This window comes from Heterocephalus glaber, unplaced genomic scaffold (genome assembly GCF_053883595.1).
Source record: "Heterocephalus glaber isolate CG9 unplaced genomic scaffold, H.glaber_assembly_v1.0 deba00001572, whole genome shotgun sequence".
NCBI classification, from domain to species: Eukaryota; Metazoa; Chordata; class Mammalia; order Rodentia; family Bathyergidae; genus Heterocephalus; species Heterocephalus glaber.
In genome coordinates this window covers 14,653,780-14,677,583 of record NW_028258357.1, presented here as the reverse complement: position 1 = coordinate 14,677,583, position 23,804 = coordinate 14,653,780, and the positions used below count along the sequence as shown (strand labels likewise).

The window sequence follows — 23,804 nt, the reverse complement described above, 5'->3', positions numbered from 1 at the left end:
AATTGATTTCAAGTTTCTGGAAGGGTATGTGGAACAATTTAACACTAATTGCTCAAGCCAAATATTTTACCAAGCTACTTCACTTTTATAGTAAAATGAAACAGAAATCAATAGTTGTGTGTTTTTTAAGAATAAATTGCTTCCACCGTGTCCTTCAATATTTGCTGAGTCTTACACTATGGTTATAGATGCCACAGGAGAAATTAGTTTATTCCATTAAAGAAGCAACGTTGCTGTGTTTATTTAAGGAAAGAAGTTTCAGATATCAGACCTCCATGCATTTCTTAAGTTTAAGCCAGGGTCCTGCCAGACTCCATTCAAGGAAAAGCCCCTGGTTAGTCAAGGGTTTCAGGATCGCTTTAGGAAGACTGGGTCCTACTGGAAAAAGATCAACCCCTCCCACAAAGCTCTGCCGAAAGGAGAATGGGTCACAACAGGAGTCAATACAGTAAATAGACATGTGCCATTCTAATGGAGCAGTACAGTGTCACACTGGCTCTGGCCTCAATATACCTCTAACCTGATGCACATTCTTGAATAGAGGATGTTTTCTCAGCCTTAGCATCACCATCTATAAGACAGGAGTAATAACAGTGCCTTTCTCAAAGTAGTGATGGGAGGATTAAATGAGCAGATTCATGAAAATGCTTAGCACTATACTCAATAGACATCCATTCAATAAATGTCAATGATGATGTTAATAATGATGATAATAGTTCCCACCTCATAACACTGCAGTATTGCTGTGTATGGAAAGCCCTTCACAGAGTAGGGATTCGGTAATAATGACAAAGGGTAAGGCCTACATCCTATAAAAAATGAGTGTTTACAAATTGCACAGCTATAAACATGAGTGTGCATATATAGCTGTGGTATGATGCTTTTAATTTTTTCCCCAACCCGAGGAATAACTAGGTCAAATGGAACTTCCAGATTTAGCTTTTTGAGAACTCTCCACACTGATTTCCACAGTGGTTGCACAAGTCTACAATCCCACCAACAGTGGAGAAGGATTCTTTCTCCCCACAGCCTTGCCAGCATTTGTTATTGGTTGATTTCTTGATAGCAGCCATTCTTTCTGGAATGAGATAGAATCTCAGCGTTGTTGTAATTTGCATCTCTCAAATGATCAGTTATGCTGAACATTTTTATATATTTATTTGTTGTTTCTACTTCTTCATCTGAGAAGTCTCTATTCATTTCAGATGCCCATTTTTAGATTGGGTCTTTAAATTTAGAGGGTCTGATTTTTTTGAGTTCTTTATATATTCTAGATAGTAGTCTTTTGTCTGAGGAACAGCTGGAAAAAAATTTTTCCCACTCTGAGTGTTGTCTCTTCACTCTATTGATGGATTCTCTTGCTGTGCAGAAGTTTTTTAATAAGATGAGATCCCAGTTGTTGACTTTTTGTAATATTTCCTATGTGATTAGGGTTCTGTTCATAAAGTCTTTACCCACACCTATGTCTTCAAGAGTTCTACCTATTCAATCTTCCAGCAGATTTAGTGTTTCGTGTTTTTTTTTTTGTACCGGGGATCAAACTCGGGTCCTTGTGCTTTCAATGCAGGTGGCAGAACTACTGAGCTAGATCCCTGGCCCTAGTGTTTCTGTTTTAATATTGAGATCCCAAATCCCCATCAATGGATGAATGCATAAATATTTTTTTATACAATGGAGCATTACTCTTCTATGAAGAAGGATAAACTTGAGACATTTCTAAATAAATGGATCACCTTGAGACCATACTCTTACATGAAACAAATCGGACACATATGTTGAAATATCTCATTGTTGCTCTCTGAAAGGGTAAATAAAGACAAAAATGTATAATAGATATTGAGAAATAGGAAGAAAATGTTCAAATGGGAAGGGGAACAAAGGAGAGAGGAGAAGGAAAGGAAGAGAAAAGAAAAAAAATAGAAGGAAAAATGGAAACAAAGATTTTATAAATAAGCAGGGGAAGAGGGGTTGAAGGGAGGGGAGGGGATTGGAGAAAAAAGAAGAATCAAGATATACCATGTACAGGTACAAATTCCCTATGATGAATATGATCATAAATGTCTATCTAAATTTCATTACTTATTTTCAACTCATTTTTTCTGCGAACTTTGCTGCTCTGGTCCCTGACAATTAATGACACTTAGGATAGAGTTTATATCTGCTGCAAACTGCCTTTTACTTTTTTTTTTAAAAATTATTTATTTATTTATTTTGGTTTGTTTTGTTTTTGGTATCGGGGATTGAACTTGGGACCCTGTGCTTGTGAGGCAGGTGGCAGAACCACTGAGCTAAATCCCCGGCTCTAAATTTGTTTTTTAAAATTAATTTTATTGGTATACTTTAGTTAGACATAATGATCATATTCATCATAGGGAATTTGTACCTGTACCTGGTATATCTTGATTCTTCTTTTTTCTCCAATCCCCTCCCCTCCCTTCAACCCCTCTTCCCCTGCTTATTTATAAAATCTTTGTTTCCATTTTTCCTTCTATTTTAATATTAACTTATGGGAAACGAAGTTTCTATGTGCCAATAAGAAGTAATTTCAATATTCTTCTAAGTTACACAGAAAGTAATGAAATTTCTATTTGAAAATAAGTATTTTCTTAATCTGTAATCCATTCCTCTATGAAGCTTACTATTTACTGAAGACTTACTAATTTACTACCATATAGCTGTCTCTTACAAAAATTAAGCAAAATCATGCTTGCATGAATTTCCCATTAGATAATTTGATTTTCTAAATGTAAATTCAATGTATGATATTCAAAGAATACTAAAAATGTAAGCTAATAAAGAATGCCGTATATGACATATCAAAAAAATGGGTGTTTAAAATACTCTGGAATGACCGAAGAAATAGTCTCAGGATCCCAGGCCTGGTTCTCCTTTTGACTTATCCCTTACCAGACATGAGCTCTAAAGTTACTACAGAATCGGGGTCCCAGAACCATTATAGCCTTATCTCAGGAATCAGCTGACCAGCTGGGGGCTTGGGAATTCCTAGATGAAAATTATTAATTTCCTTCTTAGACTGACCAAAGGGAAAGAACCTCATTCTGAGCCTCAAGTGCAGAATGCATTCACCACCCCAAAATTCTTACCTCCCTTCCTCCCGCACTCCCATCCCGCAAAACTGGGCCCCGATGACCAACCTCCTCCAGCACTCATTTTCCAGAGACAAACTCAAGTTACATGGTGGGAAGAGGGGCTGTCTCACAGAGGTTACTTGCAAGAAATGACTTTAAGATGACTGTCACATTAAATTAAAATCCCCTCGATGTTAACTAGAGCGAACGCCAAGAGTCAAATGTTGGCACAGACACCTCTGCCTTTCAAAGCTTTGGCAAGCAGACAGCGTGGTGGACCGGCCACGACGGCTCTGTGAGGCCATATTTGCTGTTACAGCAAGTGCAACAGGAGCATGCAAATTCTTTTTAGGAGATCAACTGGAACAAACCGTAGAATCGTTGGGATCATCTGTATGCCAAATTTATATTATACCTGGGACAGTCTCCCCTCAGTTTAATTTACACTCAAACCACTGCCCAGAGTTTCTTCAGCCACTGTCAGTCATAAAGATTTGGTTTGATTTCGTCTTAATTTGAGGAACAAAACAGAAAGAAGATGTACAGTGTTACCCAGTGAGGATGCAAATAGCTTTGCTTCCATTTTTATTTTTTAGGTGTTGTTAACTAGTGTTTTGAGGAAATAAGAAGTCTCTCTCTTGAGTGTTAGACTATTCAGGGTAAGCTTTCACATGCAATAAGGCAGAATAAAGTAGTGATGTTTCAGATGCCAACAGCAACTCCAGCAGGGTCTCGGTGGGAGTATATTTACCCTTCTTGGCTTACATTCCAATGACTGGAAAATAAATGCAGGAAATAAATATGTCTCCTGCTGACAAATGTGCTACCAACATCAGAGGGAAGTCAGAAGATGTGTCAACAGCTTCCTCAAGCAAAACTAAGCAGTGAGCTCTGGTAAGTGAGAGTCATGTTATAAAACAAAGTCTCCCTGCCCTCACCTTGTGAATGAGTTAAGAGTTTGGGTGTCCACTCACCCAAGTAGCTTGTAGGCCAGAAGTAGTCTCCAGGAACTTCGTAACATATACAGAGTAATCACAGTTTATCAACTTAACCTGGACACTTTTAAAAGCAGAAGAGAGTGCTATTAATAATTACTCCAGGTGTCAGGTATGGTAGCATATTCCTGTAATCCCAGCACTCAGGAGTCTGAAGCAGGAGGATCGCCATAAGATGGAGATTAGCCTGGGCTATACATGGTTCAAGGACAGGCTGAACTACACAGCCAGTCCCTGTCTCTAAACAGCAAAAATTACTAGAGAACAAGAAGCATCAGCAAGACTGTCCTGGGTGTGCTGGAATGGATGGTCACCTTACCTAGAGATAGAGTAACCAGAAGGGTGTTCATTATCAAGTGTGACAAGTAAGACCAGAGGCCAGGTAGAGGGACACTGGGCAATACTTATCATTTTCTTTTTTATTAATACTTTATTGTCCACCACATTTTCACATATGATTATTATTAAAGTAAAACTAAGACCAATAAAACTATGTAATATGTATATTCACTAAACTTTTATAACAAATTTATCAATAGTCTAACCTTCAATGTATGGTATAGTGAAAACTGTAAGAAACAGGAGGGCTGGTGATTTAGCTCAGTGGCACTGCACCTGCCTTGCAAGCACAAGGTTCTGAGTTCGATTCCCGGTACCAAAAAAGAAAAAAACAACAGGAAACAAGGAGGGGGAAACTTGGTCAGTACATTTCATACCTTGGAAGAATAACCTATGATCATCAGTTTTCTGCAAATGGTGTAAATGTAAATGGTACCTGGGAGGAGAAAAAGATGGTTAAGGTGTGTCACACTCAAATGATGGAAACTATAACCCCAACCTCTGTAATTTAAGTCTGTAGTTCCCAAATCAAGTTGATTTCATGAGAAAGTCTCATAAGAGTAGGGAGTCATCATTACAATTTTTCTTGCAGAATTTTATCTTGTAGAAAAAAAAATCATTAAAATAACAAATATGGCCATATTTCAAATATGTTGACAAAAGAATCATTTTAAAGGCAATTCAAATTCTGAAATACACTGAACAAAAGAACTTTTACTGGCATAATTTATGTACCCGGTTTTATTAATTCATATAAAATATTATTTCCCGTGGCTTCTTTATGGTTGAGAAACTAAAGATTTATCTGCGAATAAGATTAGAATACATATTTAATCAGCATGGCACAATGCTGAAACTCATAACAATTTTAAAATCATAATGTATAACAGCTTATATTATATTCATTTGTAGTCTCATATAACATTTATTCCCTTATTTATGTCCTCTAAGCAGTCTAATGAAAAATAGCATTTTATTATAATATGATTTAGTATCAGGCCATTAATGAAATGAGGAGAGAAGGCTGGTGGCAGAGTTAGAGGGAGGAGTGAAGAACATCACCCTCCACTGCTGAACATGAGGACGTTCTCATGCTGTAAACATGCCCAAGGGATGATAACAGCTTTACAAAGGCATGTGACTGCGGCGACAAGTGGTCTAAATGTTGTCCACAAAATATCTGATCTAAAATTCATAACCATCAAAATTCAACGTTCAGGAAGCCTACGTTCATGTTTAAACTTTAAAAGCTTCGGAGAGAACAGCATCTGCTCCCAAACATATCCCTGATTAGAACACACCTGTAAACATAATAAACATTCGTTACACCAAATCAGTGACAAAAACACTGAATAAATCCTGAAATTCTGATGGCCTCTTGAGCCTCACGGAGAAGGCAGTTGGTCCTTCATGAGTGGGGACTCGGCCCTTTGATGTCACCGTGCTCAGGCCGTGGAATGACTCATTTCATCCGAGACCCACGAGGGAAGAAACCACTCTAACCATTCAGCTCCTCGTAGCTCCTAGTAGCTCATATTATCTCCACTTGGCTTTGTTAGCCTCTACTTTTAACATTTAAAAATAAAACTCTATGACTGTGTTTCTTTGTAGGAGAAAAAAAAAAGTGTCAGCAAGTAAGAGTATGTACGGGAAACACTTCAGGACATGTGACTCAGGTGTAAGCCAGGAGCCTGAACAAACACAGCAGGGACGGGGCTGGGAGTCAGCAGAGCCTCGGGAGACAGGAGACAGCCCTCAAGAATGACAAGGGCCCTCTGTGTTTCAAAAATGCGTCTCTAACCTTTCCAGCCTGACTGTGTCCTGGCTGTAACTGAATAGTTCTTTGACAGTTCAGAAACTTGGCCTGGCTCACAAACTCCCCCTGCAGAAGCCAGAGGAGACAGTAAATGGTATAGCGTGGAACATGGACTGAAACTTGATGGTCTCAGGGTATCTCTGGAAGTTGGTTTTGTTTTGCTTTGGTCCAAGTCCCTAACATGACTTCATTCCTAATCACATGACTGCTTTTCACCAAAGACAGTCACCATCAAAAAATCTGAGTCTAAATGAATTGGGTTCTGGTTAACTGAGAAGGATGATGTTATCCAATACTAATTCACCTAGTTAGGTTTCATAAAGAATCAAGATTGGTTAAATATCTCAGGAAACCAAGGGTATGTATGTATAATAGTTAATTAAAAGAAAATAGAAAGCCAGGCATGGTGGTACACACCTGTAATCCCAGCACTCTGGAAAGCTGAGGCAAAAGGATCATACGTTCGAGTCGACCCTGGACAATTTGTAACTTAATAAGACTCTGTCTCAAAATAAATATTAAAATAAAATTTTATTTTAAAGTCTCTTTCAGATTACTTTTTTTTTTGGTACCGCGGATCGAACTCAGGACCTCGCGCTTGTGAGGCAGGCACCGGAACAACTGAGCTAAATCCCCAGCCCTAAAATTAAATTTTAAAAGGAGTTGGGAATATAACTCAGTGTGAAGGCCCTTGGTTCCATCCCCAGGAACACACACACACACACACACACACACACACACACACACACAAAAGTAGAATGAGTTGTCTGAATGAAAGGTCATTTCAGTGAGGCTCCCTGACCATTCCAGCTAAGGTTGTAGGCCACCCCTAGCCCGGCCGCTGGTCTATCCCCTCTTCACCTTTATTCTTCTCCATAGCCCTCATCACATCTGACTCTGAAATATCATCTCCCTGCAGTCGAAAGCAGGAGAACAGTTTTCTTCTGCTGTTCAAGCCTGTGTCCCCAGCACCCAAGGCAATGCCTAGTTCATGAGGTCACTTAGTGAGTGGTAGGTGAATACACTGACACAGGGACAGTAGTTGGTGAAACAAAGAGATACACAGTATGTGTATCTCCCACAACCCAGCAAGCCCACCCCTGGGCATGGATCCCAGAAACATCTCACACAGTCTATAAAAGGACATGTACAAAGACATTCACAGACATGCAGAATTATTAGAGGTAGGGCAAACCCAGTCCCCATCCCTAAGGTGCATGGGAATCTGGAACACATCAACAGGCAGTTAACAAACTGGGTGTACATACAGGAAGCCTGCTAGATTCTAAAACCACCACATTGAATGGGAAAAAATGTAGGAAACAGAAAAGTCTAGAGCACAATATCATATGTATAAATAAAAAGTTCAGAACAGAGCTGCTTCCACTCCATCCTACAATAGCAATGCCCTCACAACAGCCCTTATTGATGCCCTTCGACTTTCTCTGACTTTTCTCCCAAGCTGCACCCTTGGTACTGCAGCTCACTTGGAACCCTGGGGAACTTTCCATACAGGGGGAGCAGTGATGTGAGACAACATCCTGCATAGAGCTGGACAATCCCATTGTTACGGCTTCAACATGAAGCATCCCCCAAAGACCCATACACTAAGGGCTTGATTTTAAGTGCAGCAATGTTCGCAGGTGGAGCCTAAAGAGAATCAATGGGACAGATTAGAAGATGCAGAAACAACTCCAAGCACACTCAGCCATCTTATCTCTGACAAAGGTGGCAAACACCTTCACTGGAAGAAAAACAGCCTCTTTAAAAATGGCGCTGGGAAAACTGGCTTTCCACATGCTGAAGATTGAACCTACACGCATATCTCTCACCATGTACTAAACTAAAATCGAAATGGATCAAAGACCTAAATACAAAAATAGAAAACACTAAATCTTCTGGAAGATGGAATAGGTAAAACTCTAGAAGACATAGGTGTAGACAAAAACTTTATGAACAAAACCCTGACCACACAGGAAATATTACAAAGAATCAACAACTGGGATCACATCAAATTAAAAAGCTTTTGCACAGCGAAAGAGACCACCAACAGAATGAAGAGAAAACCCACAGTGTGGGAAAAAATTTTGTTAGTTACTCCTCAGACAAAGGACTAACATCTAGAATATATGAAGAACTCAAAAAAATCAGACCTCCCAAATTTAAAGACCCAATCCAAAAATAGATATCTGAAATGAATAGACACTTCTCAGATGAAGAAGTAAATAAATATATGAAAAAATATTCAACATCATTTGAGAAATGCAAATTAAAACAACACTGAGACTCCAGAAAGAATGGCTACCATCAACAAACCAATAACAAATGCTGGTGGGGCTGTCCTTCTCTACTGTTGGTGGGAGTGTAAATTGGTACAACCTCTATGGAAATCAGTATTGAGATTCCTCAAAAAACTAAAAGTAGACATTCCATTTGACCCAGCTATTCCCCTTCTAGGCATCTTCCTGAAAGAGTTAAAAGCATCATACCACAGTGATACAGCACACCCATGTTTATAGTAGCACAATGTATATAATAGCTAAATCTTGGAAACAGCCCATCTGCCCATCAATAAATGAATGAATAAAGATGTGGTATTTATATACCCTGGAATACTACTCTGCCATAAAGAAGCATAATCTTGAGTCATTAGTGGTTAAACGGATGCACCTTGAGGCCATAGTTTTAAGTGAAATAAATAAGACACACAAGCTTAATGATCACATTATTTCTCTGTGTGAGAAACTAAGGGTAAACAAGGAACAAAATGGAGGATAGATGCTGGGAAGTAGGAAGAACATGCTCAAATGGAAAATGGAACAAGGAGCAGGGAGAGGGAAGGGAAGGAAGGGAAAAGGATTTAAAAACAAGGAAAAAATGGAAACAAAGCTGTAAATGGGGAAGGAAAGAGGTTAAAGGGAGGGGAGGTAAATGGGAAAAAAGAATTAAAATATATTATGTACAGGTACAAATTCCCTATAATGAATGTGAGCACCACGTATGGCAAAAATGGACTAATTAAAAAAAATAGTCAAATAAATAAATAAATAAAAAGTTCACACCAAGAAAAGGATACAGAAGACACAGAATTCATTTTGTCTCTTCTTCTTTGTAAAGAACAGTACAGGTTTGTCTGCTGGGTCTTTGTCTGATCTTAAATAGGATTGAAGGTGAAATCCTGCCGCACCTTTCCACTCCCTATGCAAGGCCCAACTGCTCCCCGGCCCTGTTCCTGCTCAGCTGTCCCCACCAGGAGGTGTGGGAGACAGCAGTGGTGACTAAGGGAATCAAGGGTCCACTTGAGACAATCAGCCACAGAAGCCTTACAATCACTGAGCTGAAAAAGCTCATCCAAGCCTGCGGCATTCCAGACAGCAAATGTGAAGTCCAATTTCTATCAAAATATAATTTGGGATGGACAGAGAAAGAAAAGCCTCAGAAATATACCACACACACACACACACACACACACACACACACACACACACAGGATGAAGGAAAATCCAATATATTTTCCTTGGAGTTATTTTGCCCTGGTCTTAACATGCATCAAACACTGTCACTTTTAATTTTTGTTTAAGACTATATTACCCAATGGGCTAAGGGTGTAGCTCACTGGTAGAGAGAGCACTTGTATATATTTATATATACATATATGTATATATTATATATACATAAAACATACATATATGATATATGTACATAATATATACACATATGTATACATTGTCCACAGAACAATATAGTGACTCAATGTAACAGCAGAATAGAGAAAAACAAATGTTACACTTTCTAGCTAAGATTCACTTCTTCACAGACATATTTAACGTACATATATGTGTGTACATATACACGTATGTGTATGTGTATTCTCAGAGCTCCTCATTCAATATCAAGTAGGGGGGAAATGTTGCTGTATAAAAGGTAAAAAGTATGTGCCACAGTCTTTGAGGAGAAAACCAACAAATGGATGATGCTTAGAACCAGTCTAACTTGCTGTGGTCATTTGATCCTTGCTCACTTGTATCTTAAACTTCCCCACTTATTAACTGTGTCCCCCACTTTTATACACCCCAAACTGATTATCCCCACAGCCTCTGACCCTTTCTTCAGTGAAAACCTAAAGATCCATCCTACTTGGAGGACAAATTAAAAGGTAAAACACATGTTAAAAAAGACATTCTATCATGAAATGCACACATTTTAAATCACAAGGTAATCGAGTTTCCATCAAGTTGGACATTTACATAACTTTCAGAAAGATGCAATGGAAAATACAGCGTTTTGTTGCATACCATTGAAAACAATCCAGCAAAGATGCTCCTGTGGCAGAGCCACCTGCATGATGAGCCTTAAGGAGGACAAGATACGCAGACACTGGCTCACAGAGTCTTTATTCTGCAGGTTTACATCATTGTCACAGACCAGCTGGTAGCTGCAAATATTTTTGCCAGACAAAGCATGAAACTGAAACACATGGGAAAACATAAATAAGAATATAAATAAGGCTTATGCAACTCAGGAAAGCATTTCTCAAAATGTAGAAAGTTAAAAGAAAAACAATGGTGCATAATTAGGATAATAGATTGATACAGAAAGAAACAAGCTAGGTTTCTTCAAAACATCCACTTAGCTAGGATTTGCTTTTCCTAATCAAAAGAAACTCAAAAACAAAAAGAAAAAGAAAAAATCCTATTAGCAGAGAGATAAAATTGAACCAACTTTTGCCAACCCATCCAGCAGAATTTTAACCTATTTATTGATTCAGCTGTGATTACTACCATTTACTCGATTCATCCAGCCAATGTTGATCAGGCATCTCTGTCTGTCATACTCTTCTAGGCGAGAAGCTTTCCAAGACAAGGAAGAAATGACCCCTGCTCTTGGCAGAGGGAGAGTTCCTGGCTCACACAGCATTAGGAATGCTTAAGGGGGCTGCGGTGGTCACCGAACTGAGTGTCTTTGGAGAGTCTGGATACAAAGCTGCTAAGTCAAGACATGAGACTGCAGAGTTGGCCCAGGGTCAGAACATGGAGAGTGTTCCCTGTCATCCCAAGGAATTTGATCTTTAGCCAAAAGGCAAAGTCAAAATCAGTGGTGATGTGTCCTTTAGAAATTGAATCTGACAAATGTGGCAAATGGATTGTAGACTGTGGGGTGAAAGCTCCACACAGGGAGGCCAGTCCAGGTTCTAGTAACATCCTCTTTCCCTGTTCCCTACACTTCCCAATGGGACACCAACCTGCATTGCCCAGGATTCTCACTCCTGCCCCTGTACCTGTGTCCCAACCCAACTGAACTGTTCAGTGGTCCCCAACCATGCCTTCAGGTCTTCTGCTTGTTAGCCAACCAACACTGTCCCCAAAGCTTCAAAGAGACATCAAGTTTGGAAAAACACAATTTTTGAATCAGATAGTTCAGAGTTCAAAAACCAGCCCTGCCCACTCTTTTGGGCAGGCTGGGCAGGTTTCTTAATCTCTAATAAACTTATTTTTCCTCATCTGTACAAAAAAGTTTACAGTTCCACCTCTTAGGACTGTAATGAGGCCTACTGAAGGTGATAATTCTTATAATACAGTCTTTTGAGGTTTCTGGGGATCAAACCTAGGGCCTCTTGCATTCTAGGCAAGTGCTCTACCACTGAGCTATATCCTCAGCCTTACATAATGCATTAGAAGAGGAACAAGCATGTGACAACTGCTCAACTAGTGAATTAATGATAGCAATTAATAAGCATACTGGTTAACAGAAAGAAAACATACTTTTCCTATCAAAAGAGCCCCGTGGTTCTGGGGGATTGAGCCATGCATGGCCTTTGCACTCGCCTATACCTCCAGTCCTCTCCCCACCCCACCTTTTTTTGACAAGGTCTCTCTACATCACAAATTGCTCGGGCTGGGCTGGAACTTGTGGTCCACTTGCCTCAGCTCGCAAAGTGCCAGGATTACCGGTGTGTAGCCTCACACCCAGCCAAGAGCCACTTTTTTGCTCTGTGAGGTAAGCTTTATTTGTCTCTGTGTAAAATAGGGCAATAATAGTACCTAACTCATGTAGTTGTAATAATCAATTATATTTTCCGAAACACTTTGCAAATTTAAAGCACTCTATAAACATTAGTTATTATAATAAAATAACCTCTGCTAAATGAAAGGGATTATATTGACACAATCTCCAAAGTGTTGTTAAAAAGTTTAATAAGTTATCGCTTCTCGGCCTTTTGGCTAAGATCAAGTGTAGTTCATTTTCTTATCCTGCTCTGAAAGCATTTATTAAGCAACTTACAACACATGGCCAGATGCTATGATAAACCAATAGGAGGCATTTAGAGGCCGTCCACTAAATGACATGTTGCATAACTAATATTAAAGTGTAGCTATTTTAGCTGCTTTTCTCATCTTACTGTAAGTCCAGCAGTTTTATCTCCAAAGCCTTTTGGGAAAAAGACAGCTTTGAACTGATTCACATCTGCTTTATTCTCATCAAAATGGGTACCAAATTGCTGAAGATATCTTCCATAGCACTGCAAAAGGGCCAGTTTGTATTCCTAAAATAAAAAGAGAACTCAATTTAAGTTTCTAAATATCATTGTAAGATTAAGTAATATTTCTGTTACTCTTAATAGTATCAGTGTTGGTCATTAATGTTACTGCTATTGCTACCACCACCATTTTCTAAGCACATAGCGTGTGACAGAAAGCACATTATGCGATTTATATGCATTATTTTATCTAATTCTATACTCCATAAGACCTCTATGGTAAAGGACCATCTTGATCACAAAGAAAATTCACTTAGATGCTATATGTGGTAAAATCTACAAATACTCAAAAAATCCAACGTCACCAGGTACTAGTAACCCACATCTTCGATAGAGAGAGAAATGAGAGCCTTGCTTCTCTTATACTCCTGGGGTCAAAATGATGGGCAGACGGGGAGAAGGAGAAAAAGAGAGAGGAAATAGAGATGAGGAGTAAGCTGGATCTCTCATTTTTGAGAGCTGCACCAGGCCACCATGCCTGTGTTCCCATTAGAGTAAGATGCCTCATTTCTGTCACCCAGGTTTTTGTTTTTTGGGAAAAGGAGGGGGAGCCTGACCTTGAGAATTTTGCTCAGGGGATATGAGCAGTGCTCTAAAACTGATTTTGATGCAACCTTTCCTTGACTCCCTCCACTGCAACTATGTCTCCAGGAAAAGCAAAAGCAGCTACCTAGCCCCTTAGGAGGTATCCACAGTCTAATACTTTTGTTTATATTTCTGATGACTTGCCATTTGCTCACTAATTAATTCTGAATTTTTCCCATTCTAATTGATTCATATAATAAGTTCAAATAGGTTCAAAGCGAGTATTCCACAACATGACGTTTACTATAATTAAAACAGAGTCTAGAAATCAAAGTATCATTCGCAGTTCATTTTCGGGATTATAAATGCCTTCAATAGCCAGTTTTGCCATCAGGGAAAAGTAGATAGGACTTTTTTGTTGTTGTTCCTTTAAATGAAATTTAAAATACCCTCTTCTCAGCCTTTCTATCCTAAACATTCTGAATCCTTAGCTCCTACCTATCATCAACTTGCTTTATCAACTTCCTCCTCCCTCCACCAATATCCCCACCCACCACCTGGCTGCCCCTCCAAAAACCCCCGTTGTGCTATGCACTGCCACCTCCTCATATGTAGAACTGGAACAATGGAAAGGAAGCTCTCTTCCAAGTCTTGCCCAAACTGCTATTCCACTTCACAGACAGCTAAGCTAGCCCTTCAGTCCTACAGGTTAACAAATAAATCAGGGACTTTACAATTAAAAAGTGGACCAGTCTTCAAGGCAATACAATTAAGATAAAGCACGGGGGATGGAAGAATGGAAAGACAGTTCAGCCTTCAAAGACTATGAGGTCAGCAGATACCAAGAAGCCAGAGCCAAGACATGAGATCATTAAAAACAAACCCACTCAGTAGGGAAGTGACCTTCCCTAACCCAAACCCAACTAGGAACCTTCCTAGATGATAAGGAGCCAAGGCCAGGTGACAAGGGATTAGTAACCTGCAGTTCTCTTTACCGTATTAGCGTAGTAAAAATCCCACCCTAATGGTGACCCAAGAGGGTAACAAGACATGAGTCCTGTGAAGAGGCATGCTAAGAGCCCGGGCACAACTGAAACTGCACACGATATTGACAGGCCAACTGGGTCCTTGCCTTTGCTAGAGACACCATGTACAGCTCTGTCCTGTGTTTGGGTCAGCCTAAGCTTCCTGTTTCCCACAGCTCCTTCCCCCTTGCACTATAGTGTAAGAATAAAAGCCTTGTTGCTGTGCCAAGGTGCTTCTGTAGATTTTTCCGACAGAGCACAAGCAGCCACGAGTTCCTAAGAACACAAATACAGTTTACAAGGTGGATCTCATCTAGTTGTTTTTTTTATACATAGTTTTCCAAACTCTCTTTTGTCCACTTTCAAAGAGCCATGGTCCAAATACAGGGTGTTGAGGTTATCTCTAATTTTGGCAGAGGAAAATAAATCTTAGTTCTTTATGACGAAAGCTCTAATTCTTATGCTCTCTTCAGTAAACTTGCCTCCCAGACAAAAAGAACTTAAGTCCAGAAAAATAGAAATGGGGGAGAAGCCAAGAAACTGAAGTCTGAGAAACTACTGGATAACACACATGTCTGGAATAAATTCTTTCAGATAAAATAACTCTTTCTCCAAGATTTCATATTGTACCCAGGACTTAGGGGCTGGGCCTACAGCTGCCTGATGGGTGACTAAAGCAGGATAATGCTGGCATCTCTGCCTACATTCTCTCTCTCCTTTATTACCTTAAAATTTGGGTCAGATCCTTGTTTGTTAATCACTCAAGAAGTAGCTGTATTATAAGGTTTTACTAGCCCTAAATTTACCTAGTCTACTTCATCTTCCTTCAAAACTGAGGCACCAAGATTAAGAGTACTAAAGGAAATTTCAAGATTTTCAGGGACATCCAATTGACAGCTTTTTGAACCTCCAGTTCCAGACCCCCTGGAGCCCCAAAGTGGCACATCATTGCCTTAAAATTGCATCATGGATTTCTGGACAAACCAGAGCTTTGCAGACCAATCTATAATGAGGTCACCCCCAAGCAGGAGCAAAAGGGAGCCCCCTAACCAAGAACCAGCATCTCATAATGGGAACAGAATTTCCCCTTCAAAGGATTATGGCTCTCCTAGAAATAGTTCTGAGATAACAATCAATCAGGATCACCTATACTACCAACTACACAGACACCTCACTATGCAAATCCCAACTCTGGCCATTGTTCCCCATTTCTATAAAACCCCCAACGCTTCTGTTTGGCCCTCCAAGACAGTGCTTGTATCTCTTTATCTGCCCTTCCCTGTATGGTTATACTGATTAAATCCCCTTCCCCGGCCTTCACCATTGCTTGTCCCCTTGATCAGCGTTATGAGACAGATGACAAAGCCTCCTCTGTTGCAATCCTCCATGCCAGGGATTTTGCCCTAAAACTCCTGTAACAGAATAATTTGGATCTATGCCAGAACTTAAGGGGAAGACTCACATTACCATTAACTGAAAACCCAGCCATGCCATGGTCTTATCAGACCAAGCCCACTGGTGCAGAATTCCAAGACATGGGCACTCATATGGAATTAAGATGATGATGCAAGCTCAGTTGGGAATATAAAACTGAGCAAGAAACAGGGCATGTAAGGAATGGCTGCTAGAATCACATACAGAAAACATCCAGAAGGAGCTAAAAGTCATTAAAACAGGACACAGAACTGGGCAACTTTACACCAAGGCCAGCAGACATGAGAGCGATCCACTGGGCATGGCAAGCCATGTGAAAAACAACAGGAAGTAGTGTCTGGACTCCTTTGTGTAAGGTGGAACATGATGACTCAGCACTTCCTGTTGTGCACCTACCACACCCTCTGTTAACCAGGCTAAGCTTCTTCCACCCCCAGCCAGCCTCCTGTCTGTCAGGAACTTCTCACCCCTGGAGAATTTCAAATATAAAATTAAAAAGCTTTTTTTTTTTTTTTGGTTACTGTGCCTCAGTAAAATGTTTCCATATTCATGTTTTTTTCTAAGAAAAATCAAAATGTAAAATAGGAATGCTACATAGCCAAATAATAATTAGTCAAATGGGTTTTATTTTGGCTCTCTGTACTCCACAGGCACTTACTTTCATGTGACAAAGGCTATCTCCAACCTTCAGGAGCTTTTCATTGTAATAGTCAGCTGGCAGCCGGGGGGCATATTTGGTCCAGATATTGAACAAAGTGGTAGCACTGTAAAAATCATAAAATGACATCTTCAAAGCCAGCAGGAACCCTAATTAGTTAGCAAACAATCCTTAAAAACTTACCTTGTGCTGTTTTTCCAATATGCCTTATTGTCAATGTCTAATTATTAATCATAAATGAAATTATAGTTAAAATTATTGCTTCCTATATGCCAAACACTGATTGAAGCCCTTTACATTGTATTTTTAATACATGTTATTTTTTAGAGTAGTTTTAGGTTCATAGCAAAATTGAGAGGAAAGTACAGATTTCCCATATCCACCTCCACATGTACAACCTCCCCCATTATCAACATCAAATGTATAGTGACATATATCTACCATTATTGTACCATAGAGAGTAGTGTCATAGTGTCTTTAAAATCCTCCATGTTCCACCTGTTCATCCCTCTCTTCCTCGTCAATGTCTTTTAATCACTGATTTTTTTTTAACTGTCTCCATAGTTTTGTTTTTTCCAGAATGTCATACAGTAGGCAGCCTTTTCAGATTGGCTTTTTTCACTTAGTAACAAGCATCTCAGTTTCCTTTCTGACTTCTCATGGTTTGATGGCTCATTTCTTTTTAGCACTGAATAGTATTACATGGACTGGAAGTACCAAGGTTTGTGTTTGCACTCATTTTCTGAAGGACATCTTGGGTTTTTGCAAGTTTTGGCAATTACAAAAAAGCAGCTATAAATACCCATGTGCAAGTATTTTATATAGACATAAGTTTCCAAATCCTTTGGGTGAATACCAAGGAGCATAATTCCCGAATCATATAGTCAGGGTTTATTTGGATTTGTAAGAAACCACCACACTTGCTTCTCCAGTGACGTACCATTTTCATTCCCTCCAGCAAAGAATGAGCATTCCTGTTACTTCAGGTCTTTACCAGCATTTGATATTGTCACTGGTTTGGATTTTAGCTTTCCTAATAGATGCAAGAGGTATTTTACTGTTATTTTAATTTGCATTCCCTTGATGACATAGGCTGTAGAGCATATTTTCATATATTTATTTGCCATCTATCTTCTTTGCTAAGGTGTCTGATAAGACCTTTGGTGCATTTTTTTCAAACAGGTTGGTTTTATTTTTCTAATTATTAAGAGGGCTTTTTTAGTACATTGTAACAGCCTTTTATCAGATATGTCTTTTGAAAATACATTCCCAGTTTATGGCATTTCTTTTTATTCTCTTCATAGTGTCTTTCATAGAGCAGAAATTTTTATTTTTAAGGAAGTCTATTTTACCAATTCTTTCTTTCAGAGATTATGCTTTTGGTGTTGTCTGCAAAAAATCACCACCAAACTCAAGGTCATCTACATTTTCTCCTATGTTCTTCTAGGAATTTTGTAGTTTTGAATTTTACATTTAAATATGTTATCCATTTTAAGTTAATTGTGATGGGTGTAAGATCTGAGTCTAGATTCTTTTTTTTCTTTGTGAGGTTGCCCACTTTTTCCAGGACCATTTATTGCAAAGACCATTTTTTCTCTATCGTGTTGCTTTTGCTCTTTTGTCAAAGATCAACTATTTCTAGGCTATGTACTCTGTTTCATTGACTCATTTGTCAATTCTGTCACCGGTATCACATTGTCTTAGATACTGTAGCTTTATATAAATCCCAAGATTGGGTAGTATAAGTCGTACAATTTCTTCTTCAATATTGTGTTGGCTGCTTTGTGTCTTTTGCTTACGTGCGTTTTCTTTTCATTTCATTTGTGCAACTACCCCAAGATGAGAAATAACCCCAAGATGGAAAATAACAATATTCCTGAGGACAAGGACCTTGACTATGTTATTCATTGCTCAGCCACAAGAATAGTCGATACCTAGTACATATAGGCAATCAATAAGTATTTGTTGACAGGGTGAATGAGTGACAAGGAAAAATTATTGTCCTTATTTTATTCTTTCCTCTGAAGAACTCAAGGGCTCAATATCCAATCAATCCACTTAGGGCTATACTTCCTTCCAACAAGTCAAGCATAAAGTATGCAGTATTCTCAAAATGGTTTCTAATTAGAATTAACAGGGTATCAGATCACTTCTTACTTTATTCACACATTTATTAACATTCGCTCCACTCCTTTTCTCTCTCCCAGAAATTACAAATGCCTCTAGAAAAAATCCAAATGTCCCTTTAGAGTTGTCCAATTCAATCTTATAAATTTCTAGATAATTATAGTGTTATACACTGGGTACTTCCAACCCAGAGTCACAAGTTAAAGTTCTAACTCTCAGTGTGACTGTACAGTATTTGGAGATGGGGTCTCTAATGAAGCAATAAAGTAAAATGAGATCACGAGAGTAGGACCCTGGTCTGATGGGTTTCATGCCCTTACAAGAGATACCAGAAAGCTTGCTCGCTTTCTCTGCCTCCATGTTTGTTCAGAAGAAAGGCTATCATAGGAGAGCAAAGCAGCCTTCTACAAGCCAATAAAACAGTCCACATACGAAACCAACACTGATAAGACCTTGATCTGGGGTTTCTGATCTCAATGAGAAAATAAATTGTTGAGATCCACAGGGATCTAAACTTAGAGTAGAACTGAAGATGGGTCTAATATTTATGATGTACATGTAATATTAACAAAACAACTTCAACAAAACCTGTCACTTCATTTGGGTAATTAAATGAGATGGACTGAGTCACTGATTGAGTGGGGGACAAAACATGCCTGCTTTGGGGCTGGGGATTTAGCTCAGTGGTTTCGCCACCTGCTGGGCAAGCGCAAGGACCCAAGTTCGATCCCCGGTACCAAAAAAAAACCCATACCTGCTTTTATGGACTTATTAATAACACTTTGCAGTAGAAACATATATACATGTACTAGTAATAAATGAAAGTGCCAGATAAATAATGTGACAAACATAAAGCACAGAACTTTTTTCTTTTTGGTACTGGGGATCGAACTGGAGTCCTTCCGCTTGTGAGGAAGGTGGCGGAACCACTGAGCTAAATCCCTGGCCCAAAAGCACAGAACTTTAAAAATGGAAAAGTGTTTTGTTCATTTTTTTACCTTTTTTACTTTGATTTGCTACTTTATGAAATGTGATTGTTTTAGAATAAATATATATTGAATTCAAGAAAAACACCTAGTCTTGCTAGAATCATTAAATTATACACATGCAATAGTTCATTCTTCCGAACTTGCAGCTGAGGTAATGATGACTAAGTTTGTTACTCATAAAGGAAAATAACATCTTCATTAATTCAATCAAGGTTATATAATAAGGAAAAGAATTTTTTTTTAGCAGATTTCAAGTTCAGGTTAGGAATGGCTTACATAATGATTAAACAAAAAGTATAACATACACTATCAAATGTACCTCATACAAGAAGATAATGTTAGTGTACTTTAAATCACTGATCGATTATAGCTGCTGCTGGATATTTAGAGCATTCTAAAATAGAAGACCACAGCTGTGTAAGAAGAATATCTAAATCTTATGTGCCTATAACAAAAGCATATTTGAAAAATATATCACATTCATTTAATGACATTGCTGGCATTTTCAAAATTTATATTTAGGTACTATGAATTTTTCTACTTATAGAAATTCCAATAGTTATGAGAAGAAACAAATTTTGATTTGAAAACCACCATCTGTCAGATGTTATGAATGCAACTCCACCTCATGGACTCCTCAGTGGTCTCTGTTCTTGCTCCAATTAGACAATATTTAAAACAAAAATTACATAAGGTCAGGTCAGCCCCTTACCGAAACCTTCCAAATAGTTCCCCTTACTCTTGAGATAAAGGCAAACTCTTCAAAGTGATCTCTAAAACTTTCCGAAGCCCTATGTATTCCTCTAACCTCTTTTGTTATGCCTGGTATCTGAAGTCTCCCCAAAGTTTCACATGGTCAAGGAATGGAGTTTTGAAGGTGGCTGGATTAGGGTGTGTGAATGTGGATTAAGGGTGTGGATGACAGAAGCCCCACCCTAGGTATGAGTGGCACCAATCAACAGGCTTGGAGCCTGGATAGAATTTAAAGGGAGAAAGGGCAGGCAGGCTTGCTGCTGCTGTTGCTCACTGCTCCGCTGCTTTCTGGCTGCCTTGCAGTGGACTGTTTCTCCTCGGCCATGTTCCTGTGCCATGCTGCCCTGCTTTGGAGCCAGCTAACTATGGACTGAAACCTCTACAAACTGCAAGCCAAAATAAACCTTTCCTCCTTTAACTTTGGGTGTCAGGTATTTTGTCCCAGCAATGAGAAAAGTAACTAAGACATCATCTCACACCTTACACTTCGTTCACTATGTTTCTGCTAAACGGGCTTCAGTCCGTCCCTCCAAAGTACTTGGCTCTTTCCTGCCAATGATTTTTCCTGCCGAGGATCTTCTTCTATGCTTGTTTTCTCTGTTTATTTGATTGACTCCCAGGCCTCCTTCTACTCTCAGCCAATTGTCTCTTCCCTTACCATTAATTTTAAAGCAGGTCACCACTGCCTTCTCCTGAAATCACTGCTCAAATGTCATCTGCTCTGACCTCCTGATAGAATACTGCAACCTCCAGTCCCCAACTACATGTGCCTTCTTTTTCTTCCTAGGACTCAGTTTCTAGGTCACCATAAAGTGTGCCTATTTGATGTTTATTTTCTCCTCTAGAACATAAGCTTTCAGGGGCAGGGATATTTTTATCTGGCTCACTGCTGCAACCCCAATGCCTACCTAACACAATGCCTGGCATGTATAAGTGCTCAGCAACTACTTTTTCCATAGCATTTGTTGTTTGTGTGTTAACTTAATCATTCATTGAAAGTCAATCTCCCTTTCTAGACTATAAACTTCACGAGCACAGATTCTTGTATCTATCGAATTCATCACTGTGTAATAAGTGACTAGTGTAATGCCTGGTCCACAGCAAGCATTCAACAAACACTATTGTACAAATAAATCCCTAAACTGTGTGAGGTATTGGATTGTTAAAGTTCAAGCCAATCCTTAACATCTATGATTATCTTGTCATAGTCTATTTAAAGAACAGATACTGTCCTTACAGACAGATGGGCCCAAACTACTTTCCTATGTGTAATATTCACAATGACTGAAAAAAGGGACAATGACCCTTGAATTCTTGCAATCCCAAGTATTTACTGAATGTTTACCATGTCCCAGTAGCACCAGGCTAGGCCCTGGAGGCAGAGCAAAGTAAAAGAGATATATTATCCCAAGTAATCAGGGAGCCTACATTCTAATAAAGAAGATAGACAATGCACAAGAAAACAAACAGAAAAAAATATAAAATGATAGGCGAATCTGAACTTGAAAGGCCTTGCCAAGGAGCTGACAACTAAGCTGAGATCTGAAAGAGAAGGAGCCAGATATTTGAAAAGCAAGGGGAAGAATCTCTCAAACAAAAGGAGACAGCAAATACAAAGGCTCTGGGGTGAGAATCAGAACTCTTCCGCAGCAAAGACCCGTGAGAGGGGATGAGCAGAGACAAGGGAGGGCTCTTTCCACTCAGGAGGACACTGGAGAGATGTTAGTTTCATTCTAAAAGCAATGGTAAGCAGTAGAAAGACTTCAGATAAGGGTAGATGGTGTTTTTGTAAAGAGCTCCCTGATTGCTCTGTGAAGGACAGCTGTGGGACAGAGCGGCTTCAGGGAAGAAGTGCAATGGTGTTGGTTTGCACTGGAATGCTGGTGGTGGAGCTGGGCAGATAAAGCGCAAACACAAAAAGTGTTGAGATACAAATGGAAAATTGTGAAATCCCTGAGTTGGATACGGAATGTGCTCTCCTTGGTTAATTCATGTCCCCATCTCACTGACCATCAGCAGGATTTGCCAGAGGTGATCATTCCTTCCCCTGCCTCCTACACCAGCCACTTCCTGGTTTCCCCCTACCTCCTCGGAAGTTCCTCTCTGATGGTTCCTTTTCACCCCACTTGTCAATGTTGCAGCATTCAGAGCTCAGTCTTTTTCTCTCTTCTTCAACTACTCATTCCTTTAAGTCCTCCATCAGGTGTCAGGATGTAAATATCATTAGTAGTCTAATTAATTCCAAACATGTATCTTTTCTGACTTTGACATTCAAATGACGGACTACTTAGTAACAACTCTGCCTGGATGTTGAGTTACACTCAATATATCTAGCACTAAGCTCTTCATCTATCCCCCTTCCTACTCAGAATCTGTTCTTCCCACCATCACCAGACCACCGCAGCTCCTCCACACTTGCCATCCTCCCTGTGCAGCCTACTTCCTGCACAGAAATTCTCATTGATGGTTTCTACACCTCCTCATCTTTCTCACCTTTCCTGACTTTCCCTGACCATGCTCTCTGTGATTGCATTTTAAATTGCAACACTCATCTGAAATCCTCCAATCCCATTCTCTGCTCTTTTTCTCTCTAGCAATTATCTCCTTGTAAAATATATTTACAGTAGCCCTCCCCTTTTCAGAAGGAGATACATTCCAAGACCACCCCCAGTGTGTGCATGAAACCAGACAATACTGAATCTTTATGTTTTTCATATATGATACATATGTATCATATATATGATGTATATGTATACATCACACATATACATATAAGATTCACTATATATATACTCATATATATCATATATATCATATATATGATAAGGTTTTACTTATAAATTAGGCAAGGTAAGGAATTAACAATAACTAATGATAAAATAGGATAATTATGATATAAAAGTTATATGAATGTGATGTCTCTCAGTATATCTTGTCATACTGTCCATCGTAGCAACCTTGGAACATAATTTTTTTTCCTTCTTTATTAAGAACTTTCAACTTTTCACTTAAAGGAAGCATTTTATGCTTTCTCTTCTACATAACTCAACTGTCTACATTACTCATCTTGTGCTTTGGAGCCATTATTAAGTAAAATGAGTTAATGAATGCAATTGTAGTGACACCACTGACAGTTGATCTGATAACCAAGACATCTAGCAATGGGCAGGTGGCCCCTACAGCATGGATAGGCTGGATAAAGAGAGATGTACATCCCAGGTGGGACGGAGCTGGGTGGTGTAAGATTTCATCACATTACTCAGAAAGGTGTACATACAATTTCAAATTTAAGAACTGCTTATTTTTAGGATTTCCTATTTAATGTTTTGGGACCATACTGACCACAGGAAACCAAAGGCACAGAAAGCGAAAGTATGGATAAGGGGAACTACCATACTGCCATACTTGTTTAGTGACTGACCATACTCACAAAAATACATACTCCATGTCGATAGGGGTTTTCATGTCTTTTAATCTAGTTTCTAGAAAGGTACCTACTATATAATATATATAATA

At 39.1% G+C, this 23,804-nt stretch overlaps 1 protein-coding gene across 13 annotated transcripts in view; it reads right to left on the bottom strand.

Moving 5' to 3' along the window:
* Cfap54 (cilia and flagella associated protein 54) overlaps positions 1-23,804 on the bottom strand; it is a 338,714-nt gene that overhangs the window by 294,007 nt on the left and 20,903 nt on the right. For 12 of the 13 annotated variants that reach the window (XM_087192632.1, XM_087192626.1, XM_087192630.1 and 9 more), the window contains exons 4-7: positions 16,420-16,525; positions 12,640-12,783; positions 10,535-10,706; positions 4,801-4,859 (exon numbers count right to left, since the gene is read on the bottom strand). In XM_087192632.1, the coding sequence (XP_087048758.1) occupies positions 4,801-4,859; positions 10,535-10,706; positions 12,640-12,783; positions 16,420-16,525 (481 nt within the window). The remainder of the gene's footprint in view (positions 1-4,800; positions 4,860-10,534; positions 10,707-12,639; positions 12,784-16,419; positions 16,526-23,804) is intronic. The other variant, XM_087192635.1, reaches the window with a different exon arrangement.